Consider the following 24,293-nt stretch of genomic DNA (forward strand, 5'->3'; position numbering starts at 1 on the left):
GGACACTGATGACACTTGACAGACTTGAACGTTTTCCTTAAGGCTGTCCCTATGTTTAATTTACAAATTGATGAGAACTTCTATTTGTATAGAAAATGAAGTAGCATGTAACAGAGGTCACAGTTAACCATATTATGAGTTATGAACATTGTACTTTATAAAGTTTTAAGAACACAACACATGAGTATTTTCCCTTATAGGTCAATGTAAAGCTAAACTCAACTTTCTCACTCGGTAGAAACATATGAATCCTAAAGAAATGTTTTGTAAGCTCTCTATAGTGAATGTTACAAAGAAAATTAAACAAAAATCAAGGTGATAATAACGCTGAAAACATTAAGAAAATAACACCATCCTAAGTTAACTGCCTAAAGCAAAATTTTTCCTAACAAGGATAGACAGCTCCAAAATTCAGTCATCAATCTATATCATGAAATTTAATTAATCTTTGTTGATATGAAAAATAATTACACATTTAATGTGCTATTGCAAAGGTGCGTTTAATCTTGCCTGCCATTTGACAGCAACATTTTTCTTCTAAGCAGAATCAAGGTGGCTTTTCAACATTAGGTATATGCATAGCTTGAAAGATTAAGATCAGAGTGGAGATTTTTTTCTTCAAAGAAGTGGGAAGAAGACTTTCATTTTCTATATACATACCTCTGTCCATGAGACTCTTCTTCCCTCTTACAAATATTAATAAAAGGTAACATGGCAGAAGTAGAATTTGATATATTTTAGGTGCTAAATTATATTTTATATGATTAATACAAACCATGTAAATTCTTCATAGCAGTGTTAAGTATGCCTTGATGCCCTTAGCCATTTGCTGTATTTTCTTCAGTATAAATTGCTGCCTGTAGTTGCTGTGAATTCCATATTGTTCCTTTCTGTCATGGTGGTTCAAAAATGAAGTGTGATCCATAAATCAGATATGCTAGTTGGCTAACCATTATTACTCCTAGCCAATTTCTAATAATTTGCTTGCCTATGATTCACTCAGCAAATAAAAGAACTCTATCTGCTTGTTATTTATAAAATTTGAAGTTTGTAAATATATCTAAGTTAATCATTTAATTTAAACCGACCAGAATGTCTTGTGAAATAATTGTTATTTTTATTCATGTAAAACTTTATATCACTGATGAGACTAAAATTATTCTAGATTTTTTCTTAATTATAGAGCTTATTTTTTATTCTAAAATTATTATAAAGCCTAATCTTTTTTTATTATTATTATATTTTATTGTAAGGAATACATGAGCTTAATACCTACCTGAAAAAGGAAGATTAATACAAAAAGTTCATCTAAGTACCTGGTTTCTCATCTAGAAATATTCTGATCAAATGGTTCCATAGCTATTCTAACCAGTGACTATCATATGCATAGAGTAGTGGAAACACAACTGCAACCCACCCCTAGATGCTCAAGAGCCACGTTGCTTGGGTCCAGATCCTGGCATCGTCATTGAAAAGCTACTTAACGTTGGGGAGAATATTTACCTTCCTTGTTCAAATCTCTATTGGGGTGTACTGATAATATGAACTTTATTCATACAGGAAGAATTTGTTGAGTCCTATTGTGTGCCAGGTGCTATTCTAGATGCTAAGACACAATAGTCAAAAATACCAAAAGAAGTCTTTGTCTTTGCCATCAGGATATTATCCCGATTTCACAGATGAAGATGCTGAGGCACATACAAGTACCTTCCCTGCGGCTGCAAAGTTACAAACCAAAGTTATAAACCTGACACAGTGGGGATCTCACCCACGAGTCTGATTATACACAAGAGTCTTCATGTCTCTGCCAGGGAAAATGTCGGTCATTTCAATAACTGTTATAAGATACACACTTTATTGTCCTTTGAAGTTGCCTGAGGAATTTTACTTTTCAATTCCTATTTTTAAAAATTATGTTAATTTTCATCAGAGAGAATAGTAACTGCTTTTAAAATTATTAATATAAAGGAAAATTTTAATTTTCTAATAATGACAATCAAATTATTAAATTAATGCATGATGTTTTCATTGTTGGGGCAATTGGAATATAATTTTTATTTTTTATATTTTACATATTAATATGAATAATATATTTAATATTAAATAAATATTTAGAAAAATTAAGATGAAAATTACTAAAATAATTCAATTTTACTCTTCTAATAAATTCACATTGGTGAAAAAAAGTTGGCAGATTGAAGAAGTATTTAAAAAACAGAAATATGTTATAGCTATGTATTTTAGCTTAAGAAGTATTTATTAATTTATATTCCTGTATTTGAATATTAATTTTTCATTATTTAAAAAGTTTGTTTTCTCACATTGCAAAAAGTTCTATCAGGTTTTTACTAGTAGTTTGTATAATTAGTGGTGATTGTCCCTGCTAGTCTGCCTATATTTCCATGTACAAATTACTTAAAGAGAAAATATACATGATTTTTCCATAGCATTCAGTGTGTAAAAAAATACATTTCCAATATGTAATTTAACATTTCTTTCCACAATAATGAAAGGTAATATAATACAAATATGGAAAATCAATCTAATTTCTTAGTAAATCCAGCCTTAGACATTGAAGTTTTTAAATAACGTATTTCTAAGTTATCCAGCCAGTCACCTGTCTTAGGGAGTTTTTCTTTGCTCACTAGAAAAAAGATGTAGTCCCTTCAGTGTGCGTTTACTGCAAACACCTCTCTTGGTGTTTAATTGAACATTGATGGAGACAAATGTTCCACTTGCCATTTGCTTCACATCTCACCTCGTATATGGGTGTGAGCAGCACGGTTCTGTGATTTATGGAGCTTTCAAGCAGATGTCATTGCAGTGACAATTAATGTATGGTTCCCGGTGCTGTGTACAATAATTGCTCCTGGAAATTAGATATAATTCTTAATTTTCTTCCCCATTTGTCAGATAACGGTTTGGTGTCATAGGCACCGTGACACAGCAAGTGACCTTACACACTATGTTAAACTCATGAGAATAAGAAAGGGCCATGATTTCAACCAGCTCCAAACTCTAATATATGTAACAAGCTGCCAAAGATCCTTTACCAGACGGAGACGAGCCCTACCACTTTAAGAACTGTTAGCTTTTCTGAGAGCAGATGAGTAAAAGCAAAATCATATTTTTGGATGTGTTTAGAAGACTTTGTTAGAGTCAGACAGGAAATTGGGAATCTCAGAAGAATGTAATAGTGGGAGAACTATTTTTTTAAATACTATACTGCAAGAAAAAAAAGAGCCTGACATAAATGTATTTTAAGATGTCAAAGTAATCTAAATTTTTACTTTTTTTCTTTAGAATAATCTCTGTAGAATTACCAGATGATGCAAGACAGTTTGGAATTCAATTCAGATGGTGGCAACCATATCATTCTTCCCAAGGAGAAGATGTATGGGCGATTGATGAGATTATTATGACATCTGTCCTTTTCAACAGCATTAGTCTTGACTTTACCAATCTTGTGGAGGTCACTCAATCTCTGGGATTCTACCTTGGAAATGTTCAGCCGTACTGTGGCCATGACTGGACCCTTTGGTAAGGATTTCATCTTTGTTCTTCTTGTTATTGTTACAATTTGTATTAAGGATTGGAATGTAAGGACATCTTCCAGCTCATCTAGTACTTAGTCATTTATTGGCAAATATTGACTGAACATAAACCATTTAAAAAGTCATACTGATAGATTTAAATAAATATAAAATTTCCCCACATTTATTAATCTCAAATTTTAATTTCCCACCATTACATATGAAAACTCTCCTCAAAAAGTATTAATGACTAACGTGACTGACATATTCTCCCTTCATGGAGGCCCTCCATGATCATAATGATAACTCTAATGGCTATTTTAATAAAATTTCTTATGATTAGTTCTATTTTCATGCTGTCTTATATAAAGTCCAAGAAGTTTTTCTGTTCCTAATATGTTAAATAGGACCTCCTTTTTAATCCATTTTATCAGCAGTATTGGACTAGTGACTCATCTAGTTAATGTCAATGGGGTTTCAAGATTGTGGGATATCCTAGTCAAGGTACCTTTCATTCTTAGATATTTTCCCCTGAAGGTCATATACAAACTTAATTGTACATTAATTAAACTTAATTATACATTAAGCAGTAAATAAATAATTTAAGACTATGATTAGTACTTCAAGAACATCAGTAGGATGACACAGTAGTGAGTAACTAATCAAGGGGTAGCTACTTTCAAAAAAGAGTAGAAGGCTATATTCAGATAGTTCAGATAGTGAATACGATACAGTCCACTGATTTGAAAGTGGAAGAACAAGGAAATTCCAGACACGTGAAGATCTGAAGGACAAGCATTCCGACCACAGGCAACTTTGTGGTACAAAGACTCCCAAAACAAGAATGGCCATGCCATGTTCAAGGACCAGGAAGGAGGCCCATGGTGCTAGAGCCCAGATAATGAGGAAGAGAGTGTCAGGAGATGTGCAGAGGCCAGATCATGTGGGGCCTTCTAGCCCCAGAAATCCTGGATTAAAACTCAACTCTGCATAATATCAGAACATACAGCTTTCACCACTGTGCATACCGCCCCTTTCTTGGTTCCTTTAGGACTTTAAACGTGATTAAGGAATAATTTTCTAAAAGACTTTTACTTTCTATTGAGTCATGGTCAAAACAATTTAATTTCTCTAGATGAATCTCACGAAAGCTATTCACCACAATTGTCTCCAGAGAGCGTATCATAAATAACCCATCAGTGACCTTATCATAATTAGAGGTAAATTTTACACACCATTGCACAGAAAATTATCTTTGATGGGAATTGTGCATGGACAGTCACATCTCACACACAGCAGGCTAAAAAGTCTAGTATCAAAATGACAGTTAATGAAATGAAAGTATAGCTGATCACTTTTGCTGCAAGCACTGTCAGACTAGATACAATGAAATTTCTGTACAACAAAGTATGAAGGTTATTGTGTTTTTCTATAGTTGATAGCCTCAGATGTTTGTTTTTATGGATATTCTTTCTTGTCCTGGAGCATTCAAAGAAAATAAAGGGGCAAAGCAAATAAGATACAGAGACATAAACCAAAATGAGATTTTTTTTGGAATTTTATGATTCTGAACATTTAAATTGACCTGAATTAACAATAATCGAATCGATCATATACCATTAACTATATCCCCCAAGTTTGTGTAATAGTTTCTTTTTCCCCCAGCACTTTTAATACAACAAAGAGTCATTTCATGAATGCAAGTCCTGTATCACGTTTATTTTCAAAAATAGTTAACATCTGCTCAAATAAACTCCAAAGTTGCTGAGCATTTTAATTTAACACTTGTGTTGAATGCATGATAACAGCAGTTGAATTTCTGTGCTTTGATCAAAACCCTAAGAACAATATCCTTTCACACAAGTCTGATGAATATTCTTAACCCACCACTGCTTTAATTAGTGGAGATACAGTTACTTTGTGAAAGTACAATCACAATAATTATAGAAAACCATAAGAAAATAGAAATAACTGTACAATCCCTCTGGGTACCTTGAACACCACCATAGGAGTTTTATTAACAACCACATGTGAGCAATCAGATTTGACTTTCTGATCTTCTCTGAAACAAAAAGGAGTTGTCTTGGTTATGAAACAACAGAAAGTACACTCTTGAGGTGATAATGAGACTAGCAAAACACATTAACCACTTTAATGAGGACATGAAAAATGTTACTGTTTATTAAAATGAAACCACACGAAAGATCTCAAATTGTTCCCATTTTTTTAGCCATTGAGTCAGAATAAAGCCCCTTTTAATGACACTGTTTTCTCTCTGCTACCGTTGAGGAATATGTTGTCCAAGTACAATGGGAATGCACTTCAGAAATGTTTTTCATAAATAGTTGCTACAATATTGAAATTCAAATGATGGTATTGACCAACTATTTATGATAATGTCCTCATCTTAAAACAAGTTACTTTTTAATGCAAAACCTTTGGAGCATATTATCTTATTAAGTAAAAATTCTTTGAACATGTTCAAATTTGTGGCCTGTGCCCTTCAATGACCTTATTGCTCCCAAGAGAAATTTTGAAATGTATATATGTCTCCACAAATGGCTGGTGTTAAATTAATTATCGTTGGCTTTTCCCAGCTGTGAGTTCATTTGGTTCTCATTTTCTAACTCATGACTTTCCATGAGCATGGATTTTTGTTACTGAGAGTATTCTCCAGGGAAGACTTGGACAATTGCTTTTTCATTAGAAGAACTACAGTCAATATGCTATAAATCACTTTACAGTGTGTCATCTTAGAGCATGTTTTTCTGTGGAGAAATGAATTGCTTTTAATTATTTGTAGTACTGTCCTTCCTTCCATATATATGATATCTCAAATCAGAACCTCTGTCTGCTTTATGTTCTAAAAATAATCTTTAAAATCTCTTAAATGTATTTTAAGATCACTAAGGGAATAATTTTAATTGAGATTTATTAAAGATTATCTGACATACTGTTAGTGATAATACCAAGGGACATTTACATTCCTCTGTTCTATTTAATAGACTAGCTAGGTACAGAGGTGAAAAGGACATTGCTGTCATATTATGCAGGGTTTTGGTTTCAACTGTGAAGGGATGGTTGTTAGAGCATATTAGTATTTGCAATTGGTTTTACTAAGAAAGATAAATAGTTTTCTAGACAAGCAAAAGCTAAAGGAGTTCAATACCACTAGACAGATTTAACAAGAAATGTTAAAGGAAGTTCTTCAAGTTGAAAAAAAGGTACTAATTAGTACTAAGAAGACATATGAAAGTATAAATCTCACTGGTGAAGGTAAATTTTAGTTAAATTCAGAATACTTTAATGTTGTAAATGTTGTAGTGGTGGTATGTAAATCACTTATAAATATAGTATGAACGCTAAAAGAAAAAAGTAGTAAAAACAACTATAAAATAGTTTGTTAGTAGATGCACAAGATAAAAAGATGTAAATTGTGACATCAAAAACATAAAATGTGGAGGGAGTAAAAATGTATAGCTTTAGTATGCATTCAAACTTAAGTTGTTATCAGCTTAAAGTAGACTGTTATAACTATAAGATACTTAATATAAGCCTCCTGTAGTAGATACAAAAATGATAAAGAGAAATGAATCTAAGCATAGCACTATAGAAATACATCAAATCACAAAAGAAAAGAGCAAGAGAAGGAGAAAGGAACAAATGAATTACAAAATAATCAGAAAACTATTAACAAAATGGCAATAGTAAGTCCATACCTAGAAAAAATTACTTTAAATGTAAATGGACTGAATGCTCCAATCAAAAGACATAGATTGGCTGGCTGGATTTTTTTTAAAAAGGGGTGGGATAACTCAACTATATGCTTCCTACAAGATATTTCTGCTTTAAGAATGCATACAGACTGAAAGTAAATGGATGGGGAAAGATATTCCATACAAATGGAAGCCAGAAGAAAGCAGAGGTAGCGATGCTTATATCAGACAAAACAGACTTTAAAACAAAGACTCCAATAAGAGACAGAAAATCATTGTATAATGATAAAGGGGTCAATCCAACAAGAGGATGTATAAATATTTATGCACCCAACATAGGAGCACCTAAATACATAAAGCAAATATTATCAGACCTGAAGGGAGAAAAGACAGCAATACAATATCAGTAAGGGACTTCAATACCCCACTTCCAATAATTGATAGATCATCAGTTAGAATATCAATAAGGAGACATTGGACTTAAACAACACATTGGACCAGATGGCATTAACAGACATTAATAGAACATTGCATTCAAAACCAGCAGAACATATTCTTCTCAAGTATACATAGAACATTGTCCAGGATAGATCATATTTTAGGCCACAAAACAAGTCTTAGTAAATTTAAGAAGACTGAAGTCATATCAAGCAAGTTTTCCAACCATAATGGCATGAAACTAGAAATCATTACAAGAAGAAAACTAGAGAATTTACAAGTATGTGAAGATTAAAGAACATGCTACTGAACGACCAATGGGTCAGAAAATCAAAAGAAAACAAAAAATATCTTGAGACAAATAAAAATGGAAATACAACATAACAAAACATGTGGGATAGAGACAAAGCAGTTCCAAGAGAGAAGTTCATAGTGATAAATGCCTACATTAAGGAAGATCTCAAATAAACAACCTCACTTTACACTTCAAGTAATTAGGTAAAGAGCAAACTAAGCACAAAGTTAGTAAAAGAAAGAAAATAACAAAGATCTGAGTGGAAATAAGTGAAATGAAGGCAAAAAAGATAATAGAAAAGATCAGTGAAACCAAGAGCTGGTTTTTTGAAAAGATAAAACCGACAAACTTTAGCTAAATTTACCAAGAAATTTAAAAAGAGGACACAAACAAACAAAACCTTAAATAAAAGAGGAGACATTGTAACTGATACCACAGAAATACAAAGGACCATAAGAGACTACTATGAGTAATTAATTATATGCCAACAAATTGGATAACCTAGAAGAAATGGGTAAATTCCTAGAAATATACAACCTACCAAGACTAAATTGTGAAGAGTTGGAAATCTGAACAGACCAATTACTAGTCAGGAGATTGAATCTGCTAGTTGGCTTCACTAGTAAATTCTACCAACATTTACAAAATAATTAATATCAATTCTTCTCAAACTCTTCTAAAACATATGAGAAGGGAACACTTCCAAACTCATACTAGAAGGACAGAATTACCCTGATAGCAAAACCAGACAAGAACACCACAAGAAAAGAAAATTACAAGCCAATATTCTTAATAAACATAGATGCAGAAATCCTCAACAAAATATCAACAACCTGAATTCAACAATACATTTAAAAACATCACATACCATGGTCAAGTGGGATTTATTGCAAGAATAGTTCAGTATTTGCAAATCAATTCACATGATACACCATATAACAAAATGAAGGATAAAAATCATATGATCATCTCAATAGATGCAGAAAAGGCATTTGACACAATTCAACATCCATTTATGATAAAAACTTACAACAAAATAGGTACAGAGGGAACATACCTCAACATAATAACATACCTCAACATATATGACAAGTCTACAGCTAACATTATACTCAGTGGTGAAAAGTTGAAAGCTTGTCCTCTAAAATCAAGAAGACAAGGATGCCCACTATCACCACTTTTATTCAACATAGCACTGAAAGTCCTATCCAGAGCAATTAGGCAAGAAAAAGAAATAAAAGATTTCAAATCAGAAAGGAAGAAATAAAACCATCTTTATTTGCAGATGACATGATGTTAGATATAGAATACCCTAAAGCCTCCACCAAAAGTGTTAGAACTAATAAACAAATTCAGCAAAGTTGCAGGGTACGAAATCAGTACGGGCATACCCCAATTATTGCACTTTGCTTTATTGTGCTTTAAAAATATAGCATTTTTTATAAGACCCTCCACCAGCAAAAAGATTACAACTCACTGAAGACTCAGTTAGCATTTTTTAGCAATAAAGTGTTTTTTAATTAAGGTATGTACGTTTTTAGACATAATGCTGTTGCACACTTAATAGACTATAGTTTAGTGTAAACTTTTATGTACACTGGAAAAAAATGTGTGGCCCACTTTATTGCAATATTCACTTTATTTCAGTATTTGGTCTGGATCCAAGCTTACAACATAGCTCTGAGGTATGTCTATATACAAAAATCAGCTGCATTTCTAAACACTAGTGATGAAATAACAGAAAAAGGAATTAAGTAAACAACCTCATTTACAATTGCATCAAAAAGAACAAAATACCTGGGAATAAATTTAACCAATAGGGTGAAATAACTGTACACTGAAAACTGTAACAAATTAATGAAAGAAATTGAAGAAAACACAAATACATATAAATATACTTTATGTTCATGGATTGGATGAATTAATATTGTTTAGATATTCATACTACACAAAGCAATCTATCGATTCAGTGCAATGCCTATCAAAATTCCAATGACATTTTTCACAGAACTATAACAAGCAGTCCTAAAGTTTGTACGGAACAACAAAAGACCCCGAATAGCCAAAGTAATCTTGAAGCAAAGAAAAAAGCTGAAGACATCACAATTTCTGATTTCAAACTGTATTAAAAAGCTATAGTAATAAAAATAGTATGGTTTTGGCATAAAAATAGACACATAGATCAATAGGGAAGAGAACAGAGAGCCCAGATATAAACCCACATATATATGGTCAATTAATTTTTGACAAGAGAGCCAAGAATATACAATGGGAAAAGGACAGCCACCACATGCAAAAGAATGAAACTGGACCACTATCTTATATCATATACAAAGATTAACTCAAAATGTATCAAAGACTTGAATGTAACACCTGCAACCATAAAACTCCTGGGAGAAAATATAGGCAGTAATTTTACTGACATCAGTCTTGCCGATGATTTTTTGGATTTGACACCAAAGCAAAGGCAACAAAAGTAAAACAAGTGGAACTACATTAAACTAAAAAGCTTCTGCACAGGAAAGGAAACCATCAACAAAATGAAAAGGCAACCTCTGGAATGCAAGAACATATTTGCAAATCATATATCTCAGAAGGTGTTACTAACCAAGATGTGTAAAGAAATCATACAACTCAATTGACCAAAAGAAAAAAAAAAGAAGCAATCCAATTAAAAAATGGGCAGAGGATCTAATAGACATTTTCCCAAAGAAGACATGCAAATGGCTAATAGGTACATGAAAAGGTGCTCAGCATCACTAATCATTAGGGAAATGCAAATCAAAACCACAATGAGATACTACTTCATACCTGTTAGAATGGATATCATCAAAACAACAAGTGTTGCCAAGGACACGGAGAAAAGGGATTTCTTGTGCACTGTTGGTGGGAATGTAAATTGATACAGTCACTATGGAAAACTGGAGGTTCCTGAAAAAAAAAAGTAGGACTACCATATGATCTTGAAGCTGAAGAAAAAAGCTGAATTCTACCTCTAGGTGTATATCTGAAGGAAACAAAATCACTATCTCAAAAAGATATCTGCACCCTCGTGTATATGGCAGCATTATTTCCAAGACATGGAAATAACCTCAGTGTTTATCCATGGATGACTAGATAAAGAAAATGTGGTATATTTATACAATGGAAAAATGTTCAGCCATAGGAAAGAAAATCCTACCATTTGTGACAACATGGATGGACCTTGAAAAAAACCAAACTCGTAGATACAGGAAGTAGATTGGTGGTTATCAGAGGTTGGGTGAGACTGAGCAAAATGGGTGAATGTGGCCAAAGGGCAGAAACTTCCAGTGATAAGATACATAAGTTTTGGGGATGTAAGATACAACATGGTAACTACAATTAACAATACTGGTTTATATATTTGAAAGTTGCTAAGACAGTAGATCTTAAAAGCTCTCATCACAAGAAGAAAATATTTTGTAACTGTGTGAGGTGGTGGACGTTAACTAAACTTATTGTGGTGATCATTTTACAATATATACATATAGCAAATCATTATGCTATACACCAAAAGCCTATACAATGGTATGTAGCAATTATATCTCAATAAAACTGGAAAAAATAATTAAAATAAAAAATAATATGAAATAAGAAAAGCTATAGTTTTTATTTATCTTTAATGGTGCTTAAGGAAAAGCAGATTTAATTAAAAGAAGATTTAGAGGTAAATATGATGCAGAAGTGTTGAAAGGGCCTGCTAGGTACTTTCATAGGCATGAAAATAGTACTCATTCCTTGTTATGTCCAATTTTGTTTTCAGTTGAAGTTCTCTTGTTTTTCTTTATGTAAGGAAATCACTAGCCCTAGTCATGTTAGGGTCGTTTTTTCCTTAGAGGAATTTCTGAAAAGAAGCAGCGAAAGTAGAGAGAAAGTAAAAGAGCAACATGCAAGAATTGAAATTAGCTGTGAATGACAAAACGCATGAGGGGAAAAGGGTGACATTGTGTGCCATGTAATGTGATGGGAGGATTTTGGAAGCCTCGTTTTTTCACACCAACCCCCTGCAGCATTGTCAGCTCTGGAGATGTGGGAAAGCAGAGGTGTAAAAGGAGGAGCACAGCTGCCATGTGGGTGGCCCACGTCAGAGGACATGAACAAATGACTACATGTCCAGGATATTAAAAAAGCATAGGTTCATATTTCATGTGGCATCTATAAGCATTGACAAGGAAAAGAGTTTGTGTATTTTTATGAGAAGCTAGTGTCACTTAGGGGGAAAAATCCCAGGCTAAGGATTTAGAAAGCCTGCTTATCTCATAACATAAATACAATGCACTTGCAAGAAGAGGTAGAAATAGTACTGTGGCTCTGTTAACAATTAAAGAAATTGAAACTGAGTGATGAGTGGAAATGTGTTTTAAGATATACAAGAGGAGCTCTCAAGTAGTTGTTAGGCACTTCTAGGTTATAAGAACCATTAGGAATCGATAATAATATGCAGTGATGGATAACACAAAAAGATTTCTAACCAGCTGCTCTGGAGAAACCCCTTCAGAGCTCATGCTTGTACAGACACGCATCTGTGGGGACATCAGGCCTACAGGAGGATCCAATTCTTGTTTAGGAAGCAATGGGCCAAACACTTCACGAGGGTCTCCCTTTCCTTCTGCCACTTTTTCCTTAAGTTTTTTAAATAGGAAGATGCATTTGAACGGCTTAAGAACAAAGAGTCGTTGCTGCATGCAGATCTTTATTCCTTTGGACTGGTCTCATGATACTAGTCAAGGAGTTTGCCCAATGGTAACATAAGGAATGTGTCACTGGTAAACAGCAACAAGGAGAGGTCGGGTTACTGCCCAGCAGAAACTGTAGACAACCCTGATCCCTTAGGTTCCGGGGAAAAACAATTCCCGATTCTCCCTTTACGAGATGAATCTACCTATAGAATAAAAATAATAGCCAAGTAAATTTCTTTAGGATTTTTCTTTCATTGAACATTATCTATAACTTATATAGAAATTTTGTCAGTTTAAATAATTTATAAGTAAGCCTGGAGTATTCTTGGGATTATATTTTTATAAAGACTATTTAAAAGAACAGTAAATCAATTTAAACTGTGCTGCTAAAGGAAGTCAGTTGGGGTGAGCTGGCTCCCAAGAGCCACTTTCACTACTGTTTCCCAGTAAATGATCGTCCTAGGAAGTTTAGGAGATACATAGTGTAAGCATATTGAGTGACAAACTGAAAAGTCACTTACTATTATTTTCAACAACTATGAAAAGACTGTTTTCAGTACCCAGGCCTCTATAAGATTGGCAATACGATTGAATATATCCCCAAATAGGTTGATAAATGACTTTCTAAAATGAAGTCTATTTATTAGGCTTTTTCATCATGAAGATTTTAGTACCTGAAATTTTTTATTCATTGATGAACTAGTTTATCCACTCAACTGTTTATTGATTGCACAGTAGGCACAATTTGTGCTGGAGGTATAGCAGCTGGTATTGAGATGGAGATAGAAAAGGCCTTTGTGGAACTTATATTCTAGAGGGGAATAACAACAATATACAAACTTATTTTTTTTTATTAAATTTATTGGGGTGACAATTGTTAGTAAAATTACATAGATTTCAGGTGTACAATTCTGTATTACATCATCTATAAATCCCATTGTGTGTTCATCACCCAGAGTCAGTTCTCCTTCCATCACCATATATTCGATCCCCCTTACCCTCATCTCCCACCCCCCATCCCCCAACCCCTTACCCTCTGGCAACCACCAAACCATTGTCTGTGTCTATGAGTTTCTGTTTCTCATTTGTTTGTCTTGTTCTTTTGTTGCTTTTGGTTTATATACCACAAATCAGTGAAATCACATGGTTCTCTGCTTTTTCTGTCCGACTTATTTCGCTCAGCATTACTCTCTCAAGATCCATCCATGTTGTCACAAATGTTCCTATATCATCTTTTCTTACCGCCGAATAGTATTCCATTGACAATATACAAACTTATAATACAAGATTTCAGATAGTGGTAAGTGCTGTGAGGATAAAGGAACGGGGTACTGGGTGGCCAAGTGAAGAGTGAGACTGTTTTAGCTAAGATGATCAGGGAAGCCCTCCTGGAAGTCCCCGGGGAGAGACCACAATGATGAAAAAGAGACCTGGGTGAAAATGTGCACGGAAAGCAATACAGGCAGGGAAAATAGCCAAGGCCCTGAGGCTAGCAAGGGACTAGATTATGTCAGACCCTTATAGAGCGACATAAAGATTTTGGATTTTCTTCTAAGTGTTATGGGAATCCAGTAAATAATTTGGAGCAGAGGAATGAGACGATCATTTTACAAAATTGTAGCTGCTGTGTGGAGAATAGATAGTACAAGTTAACAGGAGAAGCCATGGGAGGAGCTCAGCTCAGAGGCTAATAGTGTCACCTGCATGTGCCTATAATGGTGCTCGGAATAGGGTGAGAGCAGTAGATTCGTGTACCACGTGAAGATAGATACTGGAGGCCACAGTCTTAGAACCTGCCAAAGGAATGGATAAAGTGGCCATGTTCTAAGACTCATATCCTGTTGATGTGCAGACAGTTGACTTTTGAGTCATTTATTTCTCCAAAGCTAGATTTCCCTAAATTGCTCCCTTTGAACCAAGTAGCTAAGTGAGATTTCAGAAGTAAAAGAACATACCACTAAACAAATTAATAAAAGAAGTCTACATTTGATGATTGAGATTCATGGCATGTCTGGCTTGTTGAAACAGAAATACAATAGACTGAGACAATTATTTCCTATGGACAGTGGTCCACAGAATCGCCATGGTAAAACCTGGGTCACCTGGCCTGCTCAGCCTCTCCTGCCTCCCTGCCTTTCACTCAGTCTACCCCAACCACATCGGTCTTCCTTCTGCTGCCCCAATAAGCAAAGCTCTTTCTTCTCGCAGTATCTTTACATTAGCTATACTTCTTCCTGGAAAGTTCTTTCATTAGTCATTTTGTGTACAGTGTCAAAAGCTGCCCAGGGGACTGGAAAAAGTCCAAGGGCTGGAAAAATTAATATTATCTCAAAAATATAAGAATATTGCAAAAATAAAATTAATAAATTATAATTAGATATCTACAAAACATATCAATTTCATTAATTGCTAAATTTAAATACTCATCAAAATTCATGGTATTAGAAATAATTTTTGAGTAATGCTGACAAAATAAAAATAATGCTGAGAAATCACTGCCAAATGTATATTACATGCATTATTAGGAGCCAAATAAAATTTAAAGGCAAAATTTTAAAATCCACGTGAAAGTTTTGCAACAAAAACATACATATTTAATGTGGGACATGGGTGCATTTTAATATTAGCTATGATGTGTGAATGGAATTTCCAAAATTAAAAACATCAAGGTCCTATAAAAGTTTTAAAATGGCCCCGCTTGACTATGTGCTAAATAATGTACATGGTTGCACATAGTTGTAAGGATAAAGCAAAAGAGGATTTCAAAGATTCTTCAAGTATTTTTTTCCCTCGCCTCACCTCTTCCCTCCATGCTAAACAATTTCAATCAGGGCTATCGGGCCTGACTACATGGGCCAGTATGTTCCCTTCTGAAAGGAAGTGAGTAAGACAAAAGGAGTATGTTGAAAAGGCAAGTTTTAATCATAAGTCAGTCATGTAAATGTGGATTGAGCAAGTTCATGTCAACCAAAATTGGTTCCAGAGTTAAAATGGATGTAACGTTAGAATAACAGGAGCAAGGAGGTTCTGGATATCCAAAGATCTGAGGTGAGCTGACGTTATTAACAGAAGTAGGAAAGGCTGGAAACAGCTAAAGCTCCTCTAATTCCTCTCCTCTCAACATAAGTGGCAGGGAAGTATTGTTGATGAAAAGGGCCCCTGACACCTTAACTAGCCACCTACACCCCCGGGTTCCTGACAGGACACAGGACACTGGCAGGCACCACAAGAGCGGAGGGGAGCTCTTTTCTTCTGGGTCTTCAGACTCTCCCTCTCTGACAGTATGTCCCCTCTCTGTCCCTCAGTCTCCCTTTCTTCCCTCCTTTCTCTTTGGGGGCCACAGCCCAGATTCTGCTTTGTGCCAACTCCCCCTCTGGCTTTTACCCAACAGAGATTTCCCTTTTACTAATAACAGTTTATCTGCTGCACATTTCCTAAAAGCGCTGTTAGGTGGGCAAAATGAAGATTCAACTGAAGCTTGACAGAAATCTTTGTTATTATCCCATTGTCTTACCAACAAATTCCTATAAACTTTAGAACTAGAATTTTAAAAAGTTATTGGAACTAGCTGTTGGCCTCTAGACTTCGGGGCAATTAGGCTAGTTCCACAGGAAACAAAGCTTGGTGACAGCTGCAGATGGACCTGTGGACTCCTAACAAGGATGGAGGAGCCACTCTCCGTGGCCCCTCACAGTCACTGGTCTACCCACCTGTCTGACCTGCAGCGGTGCCCCTGAGGGGCACGTAACCTCATTAGAAAGAACAGGCGGTGCTCCTCTGTGGTCACGGCCATTGTGTGCAGACAGCCTGACTCTCTAACTAGGTGACAGTTCTGTCTCCCACAGGTGAAGTTATCTGATCCTTGAGAGAAAAATGCTAAGTGCCCAATTTTATACTGAGTTTTGTTTGCAAGGAGACTGCTTTTCTGTAAGAGCTGAATAAACAGCAGCCAAGCAGCTCAGCTTATGTTTTTTAATGACTTAAGAGTTTATCTAACTTAAAGTAAGATTCAAGTCCTGACTTGAAGAACTGTGTGTAAATTTCCAAACTGAGAAAATGGAAATGGGAATAAAGAAGCTAAAGAATATAAACTATGCACTTTAAGTAGGAATGGTAAAAATAAGTAAAGCAGGTGCTAGGGACAAAAGTATAAAAAGCCTGAAATAGATGCCCAAAGCACATGTATTCCAAAATATCTTCAGTTGTCAACTCAACAAGATAAGTGAGGGATAGTCTAGTCACTTAGAAATCCATAAGTACTTTTTAAATGAAGGATTGAATAAATACATGACAAAATGCATTAGTGCAGAAATTCCAAATTTGTTTGAAGCTGTAGATTGAAAAAGTGAGTTTAAGAGGTTGTAATAAAATTAATTTGGTATCTGGAAATTTCTTTTATAGAGAATTAGTTTATTTAAGAAACTGGTTGAGAGAATGTAGTAAGAAACCCAGGGGAAAAATTAATACATCGGCTTATCACAGACTATGGTGAATGAAGCCCAGATGTTTTACTTCCTGTCTCTCTGAAATCCCGTGGAGGTGATCCAGGCAGTGTAATAGAGAAAATGCTGTACCATCCTTGGAGTTTGAAACTTGAATGAGCTTCTAGAAGTGTTGGAGGACAGTGTGTTGATGACAGTAGGGTGAGCGAAAGTTGAGGGATCCCTCACCCTTGGCCCCACTAAACTCTTCTAGACTGGAGCTGGGGCTAGAGACCAGTGACGGAGGTTGTGCCACGAGTAGAAGAAGCGCACAGGGAGGTGAAAAGGCAGGAGGCTCCACACACTGAATGCCATAGAACAGTGAGCATAATGCAAACCTGTTAGAATTTCAAAGGGAGAATTACAACAACCGTAATTCAGAATGTGACTTTAATATCATGTTTAAGTTTCTGAAGATCAAGCAGGACCTAGAAAAATGTATGAAGGTAATTAACAAGGATAATTTAATAAACAAAGAAAAAACTTGTCCCCTACAGGTAAAAAAATATATATTCCTTTCAAATGTCCATTGGACATATGCAAAAAAATGATTATGAACTAGGATCAGAGGCAATTGCAGTAGATACCAGTAAAGCATGACACCAAAAGCAGGGACCATAAATGTCACATATTCCACTACTTAAAATAGATGACAGACTACATATGCCAATATGTGAGGAACTCTTACAAATAAGTAAGAAAAAGATAAAGCGTAATTTAAAAAATGGGCTAAGTACATGAAAAGACTACACACACACACACACACACACACACACACAGAGAACAAATAGCCAACGAACATAAACAGCATTTTAACCTCTCTAATTATTAAAGAAATGTAGATTAAGAGACTGTATGCATAGAGTAGCTAAAATGAAAAACATTGTCAACGTTCAGTATTGACAAGTGGTAAGAATTGTCAGCTCGGTCATTGTTAAAAGTACTTGGTAAATGTAACTTGGTATGTTTTTGGATGGAAACTTGGCGGTAAGTGTTAACTTTTAACACTTGCCTTGACCGACCAATTCTGCTTCTAGAAATTTATCCTAGGGAAATAACTGGACAAGCACACAAAATATACAAGGATACATATTATAGAAGCATTGTTTTTTAACAGTGAAAAATGGAAACAACCTCCAAAGATTTCCATAATTGGAGATTGCTTTATTCATTAAAAATGACAATGTTTCACTATATTTTTCCATATGGAAAGATAGCAATGAAATAGCTGTTAAAAGCAAATAGAGTGGTTTGTTATGATATTATAATTATTTTTTTAAAGAAAGAAAAGTGAATGTGTATGTGTGCGTTTGTGTCTGTAAACATTAAACACTCTCAAAGTATTTATACCAAAATCTTAGCAGCAGTCATCTCTTGGTAATAGTATTGCAAATTTTTACTTTAAAAAAATGCTTCTATATTGTCAGATTGTTTTTTTAAAATAAGAGTAAAATTTATGTAATCCACTGAAATCATGTGGTTATTTCTGTTTTGAGATAAAATATTGTAGAAATAACAAATGAGTTAAATGCTACCTTTAATTCCACAATATCAGCAAGTTTTTCTGTCAATTCTAGGCAACATTTCTTTGGTGATTACAAGGACAAAACCCCGAAAAGGGATGATATTAGAGTGCTTACATTTATTTACATATCCTTCTTCAGATGAATGTAACTTCTGAATGCTATCAAACCAAAAACAGTTTTGTGTTACCCTTCTGTTTCTCTGGAAGTGAGCTCTGCAGAGCTCATTCTCCCACTCACTTTGGTTATGTGTATCTGCCTTTCATATCAAAGAGACATTTTTTCTGGAGGTGGAAAAAAGGCTCTGGGGAAATGCAGAAAGAGTGATTTCTTTAAGCGAGGGTAACTTCAAACCCTTGTCTGTGTTCCTTATAGCATTTAAGTAACTAGTAGAGCTTTGTAAAACTTGCCTTCTCCCCAACTGAGAGACTTCACTTAGGCACTCTTTTTATTTAACGTTCTTTAAGTGCCTTTGATGGGCATGACATAGTGGAAAGGATATCAAAGTAGAAATCTGAAGGCCCAGTTTCTAGCTTTTTGGTAACTGTTTGACCCTGGGCCGAGCAACTCAGCCTCTCAGTTTTCCTCCTCCATAACCCACTGTAAGGATCTCTGATGGTCTTTCAAATGGTCTTGACTCAAAGATCAAATGAGATGCTCTGCACCTAAACCAGGTGCTTCTGTGAGACACTCGAGGGTCTGAGTGCGTTAGGGGATGCAGAGATAAATGAGACATGACCTCTCCATGCAGAGAGACTTCCACCCTGGTCAGGAACACAGATCCTCAGGAATACAGGAGATTCTGCGTGGGAGGGGGAGGCAAAAGAGCTATGCTGCCGACCAAGTATAGAACTATGGAGACTCGAGTTATATTATGGTGTCATCCATTCTACCAGGGTCATAACAGAGAGCCCACTAGCCTTCTTGGAGATGGAAATTAAAAAGCACTTGTCCCAGTGGACTTATCCCTATTCTCTCATTAAATCTTGCGATTAGACACAGGAGTTTTTTTTTGTTGTTGTTCCTTTATATTTTATCTTGCCAATCAACATGAATGAAGCTAAGCTTCGTGAGTCCCAAAGCATTCTGTCTCCAGAATATCTCCCCCAAATGCAATGTGGACAATTATTTTCCTTCTGTGATTGTAATAGAGAAGTCCAGCTTCATTTTTGCCTTTATAACTATATCTTGACTTAGACAAGCAGCAAAAAGGAGCAGTTTTGTAAACTAAAAGATGGCAGTCTGTGGAATTCTTTCCTCTAAAACTCTATCAGAGTGTTCAGAAGGAAAAATGGGCATAATATCACGGGCTTTCAGCCAGTCTTAAATAAATTATAAACAACCAAGTGAACTTGTACTATAAATGGTCAAGACTTTAAGACATAGACATCTGTGCTTTTTATGTGTTATTTTGCTTCAGATTAAGAAATGGGAGTAGTACATTCCATGAAGCGTGGAAGGTGCGTTAGTAATGCATTCAGGTCTAAGTTACAAGGAAAGACTGACCACAGCATAAACAAAAGTAAAGAGGCTTATCTGTCACTTGCAACAAGCAGGCCTGGAATATGTGCCCCAAGGCTGGTAAGCCGCTTCACAGGGCCACCAGGGACCCAGGCTCTCTCCCTCTTTCTACTCGCCATGTCAATAGAAAGACCTCCATCTGCATGCTTGTTCCATTATTGCTGCAAAATGGCTGCTGCCCCGCTGGGGAGGAAGGAATACAGTAAAAGCAACAGGCAAAGGGCATGCCAGCCAAATCCATCTATATCTTTTGAAAGCTTTATATTAAATCTCAGTGAGTAAATCTACTTAGCATCTTTCACTTACGTCCCATTGGTGAGAACTCACTGGCGGATGTGGACACCTCTAGGTCAATCCCTAGAAGTTAAATGGGGACAAAAGAGGCTGTGGATGGCAGCTGGCTCCGCCTACCCCAAAATATCTGCTCACAACTGCTGGTGGAACAGGTATTCATGCTAAGCAAAAATGTCATTGTCACTGTTTTACTGCTGTCACTTAGCCTCTTAACGGACAATTTTCCTGTCTTATAATTTTTATCTTGTATCTTTTTTGGTATCTTGGCATCTTTAAAAGTTCAGGATAGCTCGCAGAACAAACACATGCTTCTTCTCAGGTTTGAGTACTTCCTCTCTTCAACCGAGTTCGTGGTTAATTAGCAGCCATGCAAAAGTTAGGTGCAGGCAACATTTAGTGTTTCTTTCTGTTTCTCTGTAGAATTTAGAGGACACTAACCCATCTCAGGAGGGAGGGATTTACAAGGACCTGATTGTGTAAATAATCTTAAATTATTTCGGAAGTGCTAGGGTGGGGAAATGCTATGCATGACATGAGTGAGAAGGTTTCAGTGGCTCTGTGGCTTGCAGACCCTTCAGATTAAAAAATCAGAGTAAGTATCATACCTGCTGCTGTCTCTGTGTGGCTTTTCCCAGATGCCCAGGATATGTACTGTGCCTTTAAAGTAAATGATTCCCATGAAGCCTAGTTGGCTGTCTCTAATTACATTTCTCATAAAGGGAACTAGAAAAAGCATTTAACCCTTACAGCTAAAAGCAGCATTTATTTCTCAAAGGGATAAAGTATTCAGGACTTTTTGCCTCCTTGAAAGACTCTGGAATGTCTATACACCAGTTTGTGCTTATACAGCTTAGTAGTATTTTTGTTCTGTGTTGATTTATTTTTTAATACTGCTAAAAATCACATTCTACAACTTTTATATTTCCTAACTTGCATCCTGTACACCTTAACACATAGCAGCAATCATGGTTTTGTATCTCTAACATCAGAGTATCATTGCATGGTAACTGAAAGTTACAGATTGTTAACTGTAAGTGAAAAATTATTCAAAACTAGTGTTTTTTTCATCTTAGAGAATAGAAGGACAGTGAGATAGTGTATTGGTTTAGAGGTTTTGGAATCGGACAAAGGTGATTTCTCACTGAGTCTCTACCATTTCCTATCCCCATTTCCTCACTTGTTAAGTAGAGATAATTATTCCTACTTCACAGAGTTGTTGTGCTTAGCACAGTCTTGGTATATGGCCTACACTCAACAACTGACGGGCATCCTTACTGATAACAGTAAACAAGTTGTAAGCACTAGATTTGTAAGACCAGCAATATCGAATATGGCTTTTCCCTTTGTTTTATTGAGCATTCAGCTCAAGCAGAAAGTGGGATGCTTACATGTTATCCCTCTATTCATTGTCCAAGTGCAAAAACCTTAATTTAAAATGGTTAGTTAAACAGTAATTAGTCATTGTTGGGGAAAAAGCTTCTTATATTCTGCAATCTTGAACCCAAACCCATGATGATCCTCAACACGGACAGTGTTCTGTGTTTAAATAACATCTGAATCTATTCAAGAAACAAGGCAGAATAATTACTCCTTATTTTGCGGATTCAGCAAAGGATAATTAAGAAAAATACGAAATGCCTCACAAATTTCAGAGTATAGCATTATATCCTTGTCTGTGCCAGCTAAGCCCCCTGACTAATAGTAATTACTGTTACGAGTGGTACTGGGCCTGCTTCAGAATAGCAGTATTAAGTACTGTGGTAGACAAACCCCCAGGTGGTTAACCCAGGGAATACTTACATTGACCCAGATTAGCCCAGTGGAAATGTGTCCATATTTTAATCTCCTCTGATACATTATAAATTGCTTGAGCAGTTGTCTCTACAAAAGCAATTGTGCCTGTCTTCAAATATTTTACAATTATGCAGTACTCAATTGGGACCAGGTAAAAGTATGTGAATTTTACTGAGTTGAGGTACAACCAACAAAAACTATGTTATGATGTTTTCAGTGTTTAATGCCTGCCCATTTTCTAAAGACTATTTTGCAAATGAGAAAAAAAAAAGTTTTAAATTGTCCAATTTCCCACTACCGAACGTAGCCACTGAAAATACTGTGGTGGATTGTCTTTATGCATTATTTTGTGGATTTTTTTTAATTGGGGAATATTGGGGAGCAGTGTGTTTCTCCAGGGCCCATCAGCTCCAAGTCGTCGTCCTTCAATCTAGTTGTGGAGGGTGCGGTTCAGCTCTATGTCCAGTTGCTGTTTTCAATCTTTAATTGCAGAGGGCGCAGCCCACCATCCCATGTGGGAATTGAACCAGCAACCCTGTTGTTAAGAGCTCGCGCTCTAACCAACTAAGCCATCCGGCTGCCCCTATTTTGTGGATTTTTAAAACTTAATTTATCATATATATGTTAATTTGATTGATTACCTTCATAAATATTTGAAATACGGACCAGTTTACCTAAGCATTCCATTTTCCGTGTAGTTTGACATTGAAATGATTGATTGCCAATTACTATTTTAAATAAACCTGCAATATTCATCGTATTTTATAAAATTGTCTTTGACTTTAGCATTATTTTCTAGGATATATTCCAAGAAGTGAGCTTAGTGAGTCAAAGGTTTTATACTCATGAGCAACATATGAGTGACTACTTATTTTCAAGTACATTTGACAACTCTAGGTATTAACTTTAGAAAACGCACATTGCTTCTTTGATAGGTAGACTGTTTTAAATTGTATTTATTAGATTAACTGAAATCCATTCTGGAACATGCAAGGTTTAAATAAGTGAAATGAAACTACTTTGGTGTACAATATGAAATGAAGAGCTTAATTTTCCCCCCGATACATTGCTGTTTTTAATTTTCTGATTTCCACCTCTGTCTTTCAGTTTTACCGGAGACTCTAAACTTGCCTCAAGTATGCGCTATGTGGAAACACAATCAATGCAGATAGGAGCATCCTATATGATTCAGTTCAGTCTGGTGATGGGCTGTGGCCAGAAATACACTCCACACATGGACAACCAGGTGAAACTAGAGTATTCAACCAACCATGGCCTTACCTGGCACCTTGTCCAAGAGGTAAGTCTGTTTTCTTCTAATGCTTATGATAGGTAACCTCCTTCTTTTTACATAGGAAGCAAAAAATTGCAATTCTAAAAGCCTAGGTTTGAAAAGGTAAAATGTTATTTGTAACACAATTGACATAAAGTCAGCAGCAAATTATAAGGATGCCACAGTCTGCACTGTCAGATACTAAAGGGTAATTAAAAATTAAAAAGAAATGGAAATAACTTCAGGCCTGGGTACCCTAGGATAGTGTTTTGAATATTATTATTATTTCTAACCGTCTTCCTCTATAAACGTATCTCTTTCCCTATGGCATGTCTTCACTGTTCTTAGTTCTAAGTTTCTTTACCAGTAGATAGACCTTATTAAGACTATGGTAGTTCTTGCCTTAAAAAACAAAAGAAAATACATAGATTTAGTTTCTTGGAATAAAATAATAAAATGTACTTCTTTATATATACATACTGGTAATCTGCCATTGCAATAAATGCATAAATATCATAGTGGATAGAATAATTTTACCAAATGTCAGTGTTGTGATAACAGGTCCAAAAAATGGATCCTAATCCATTTCTATGTTTACATGTGAGATTTGGAAGACATTTAATTCCATTGTGGCATCTTGTTTCAATTATTTCCCAAATATTTTAGCTTCACAGAAGGAAAATCATGGATTACATCCATATTGCAAATGGTGAAGATTATGACAT

General features: G+C 35.4%; 1 protein-coding gene across 4 annotated transcripts in view; it reads left to right on the forward strand.

Moving 5' to 3' along the window:
* Positions 1-24,293, forward strand: part of RELN (reelin) — a 502,053-nt gene that overhangs the window by 339,603 nt on the left and 138,157 nt on the right. For all 4 annotated transcript variants that reach the window (XM_074340625.1, XM_074340624.1, XM_074340623.1 and 1 more), the window contains exons 20-21: positions 3,304-3,540; positions 23,403-23,595. In XM_074340625.1, coding sequence (XP_074196726.1) covers positions 3,304-3,540; positions 23,403-23,595 — 430 coding nt within the window. The remainder of the gene's footprint in view (positions 1-3,303; positions 3,541-23,402; positions 23,596-24,293) is intronic.

Source organism: Rhinolophus sinicus, linkage group LG09 (assembly GCF_036562045.2).
Source record: "Rhinolophus sinicus isolate RSC01 linkage group LG09, ASM3656204v1, whole genome shotgun sequence".
Classification (NCBI taxonomy): domain Eukaryota; kingdom Metazoa; phylum Chordata; class Mammalia; order Chiroptera; family Rhinolophidae; genus Rhinolophus; species Rhinolophus sinicus.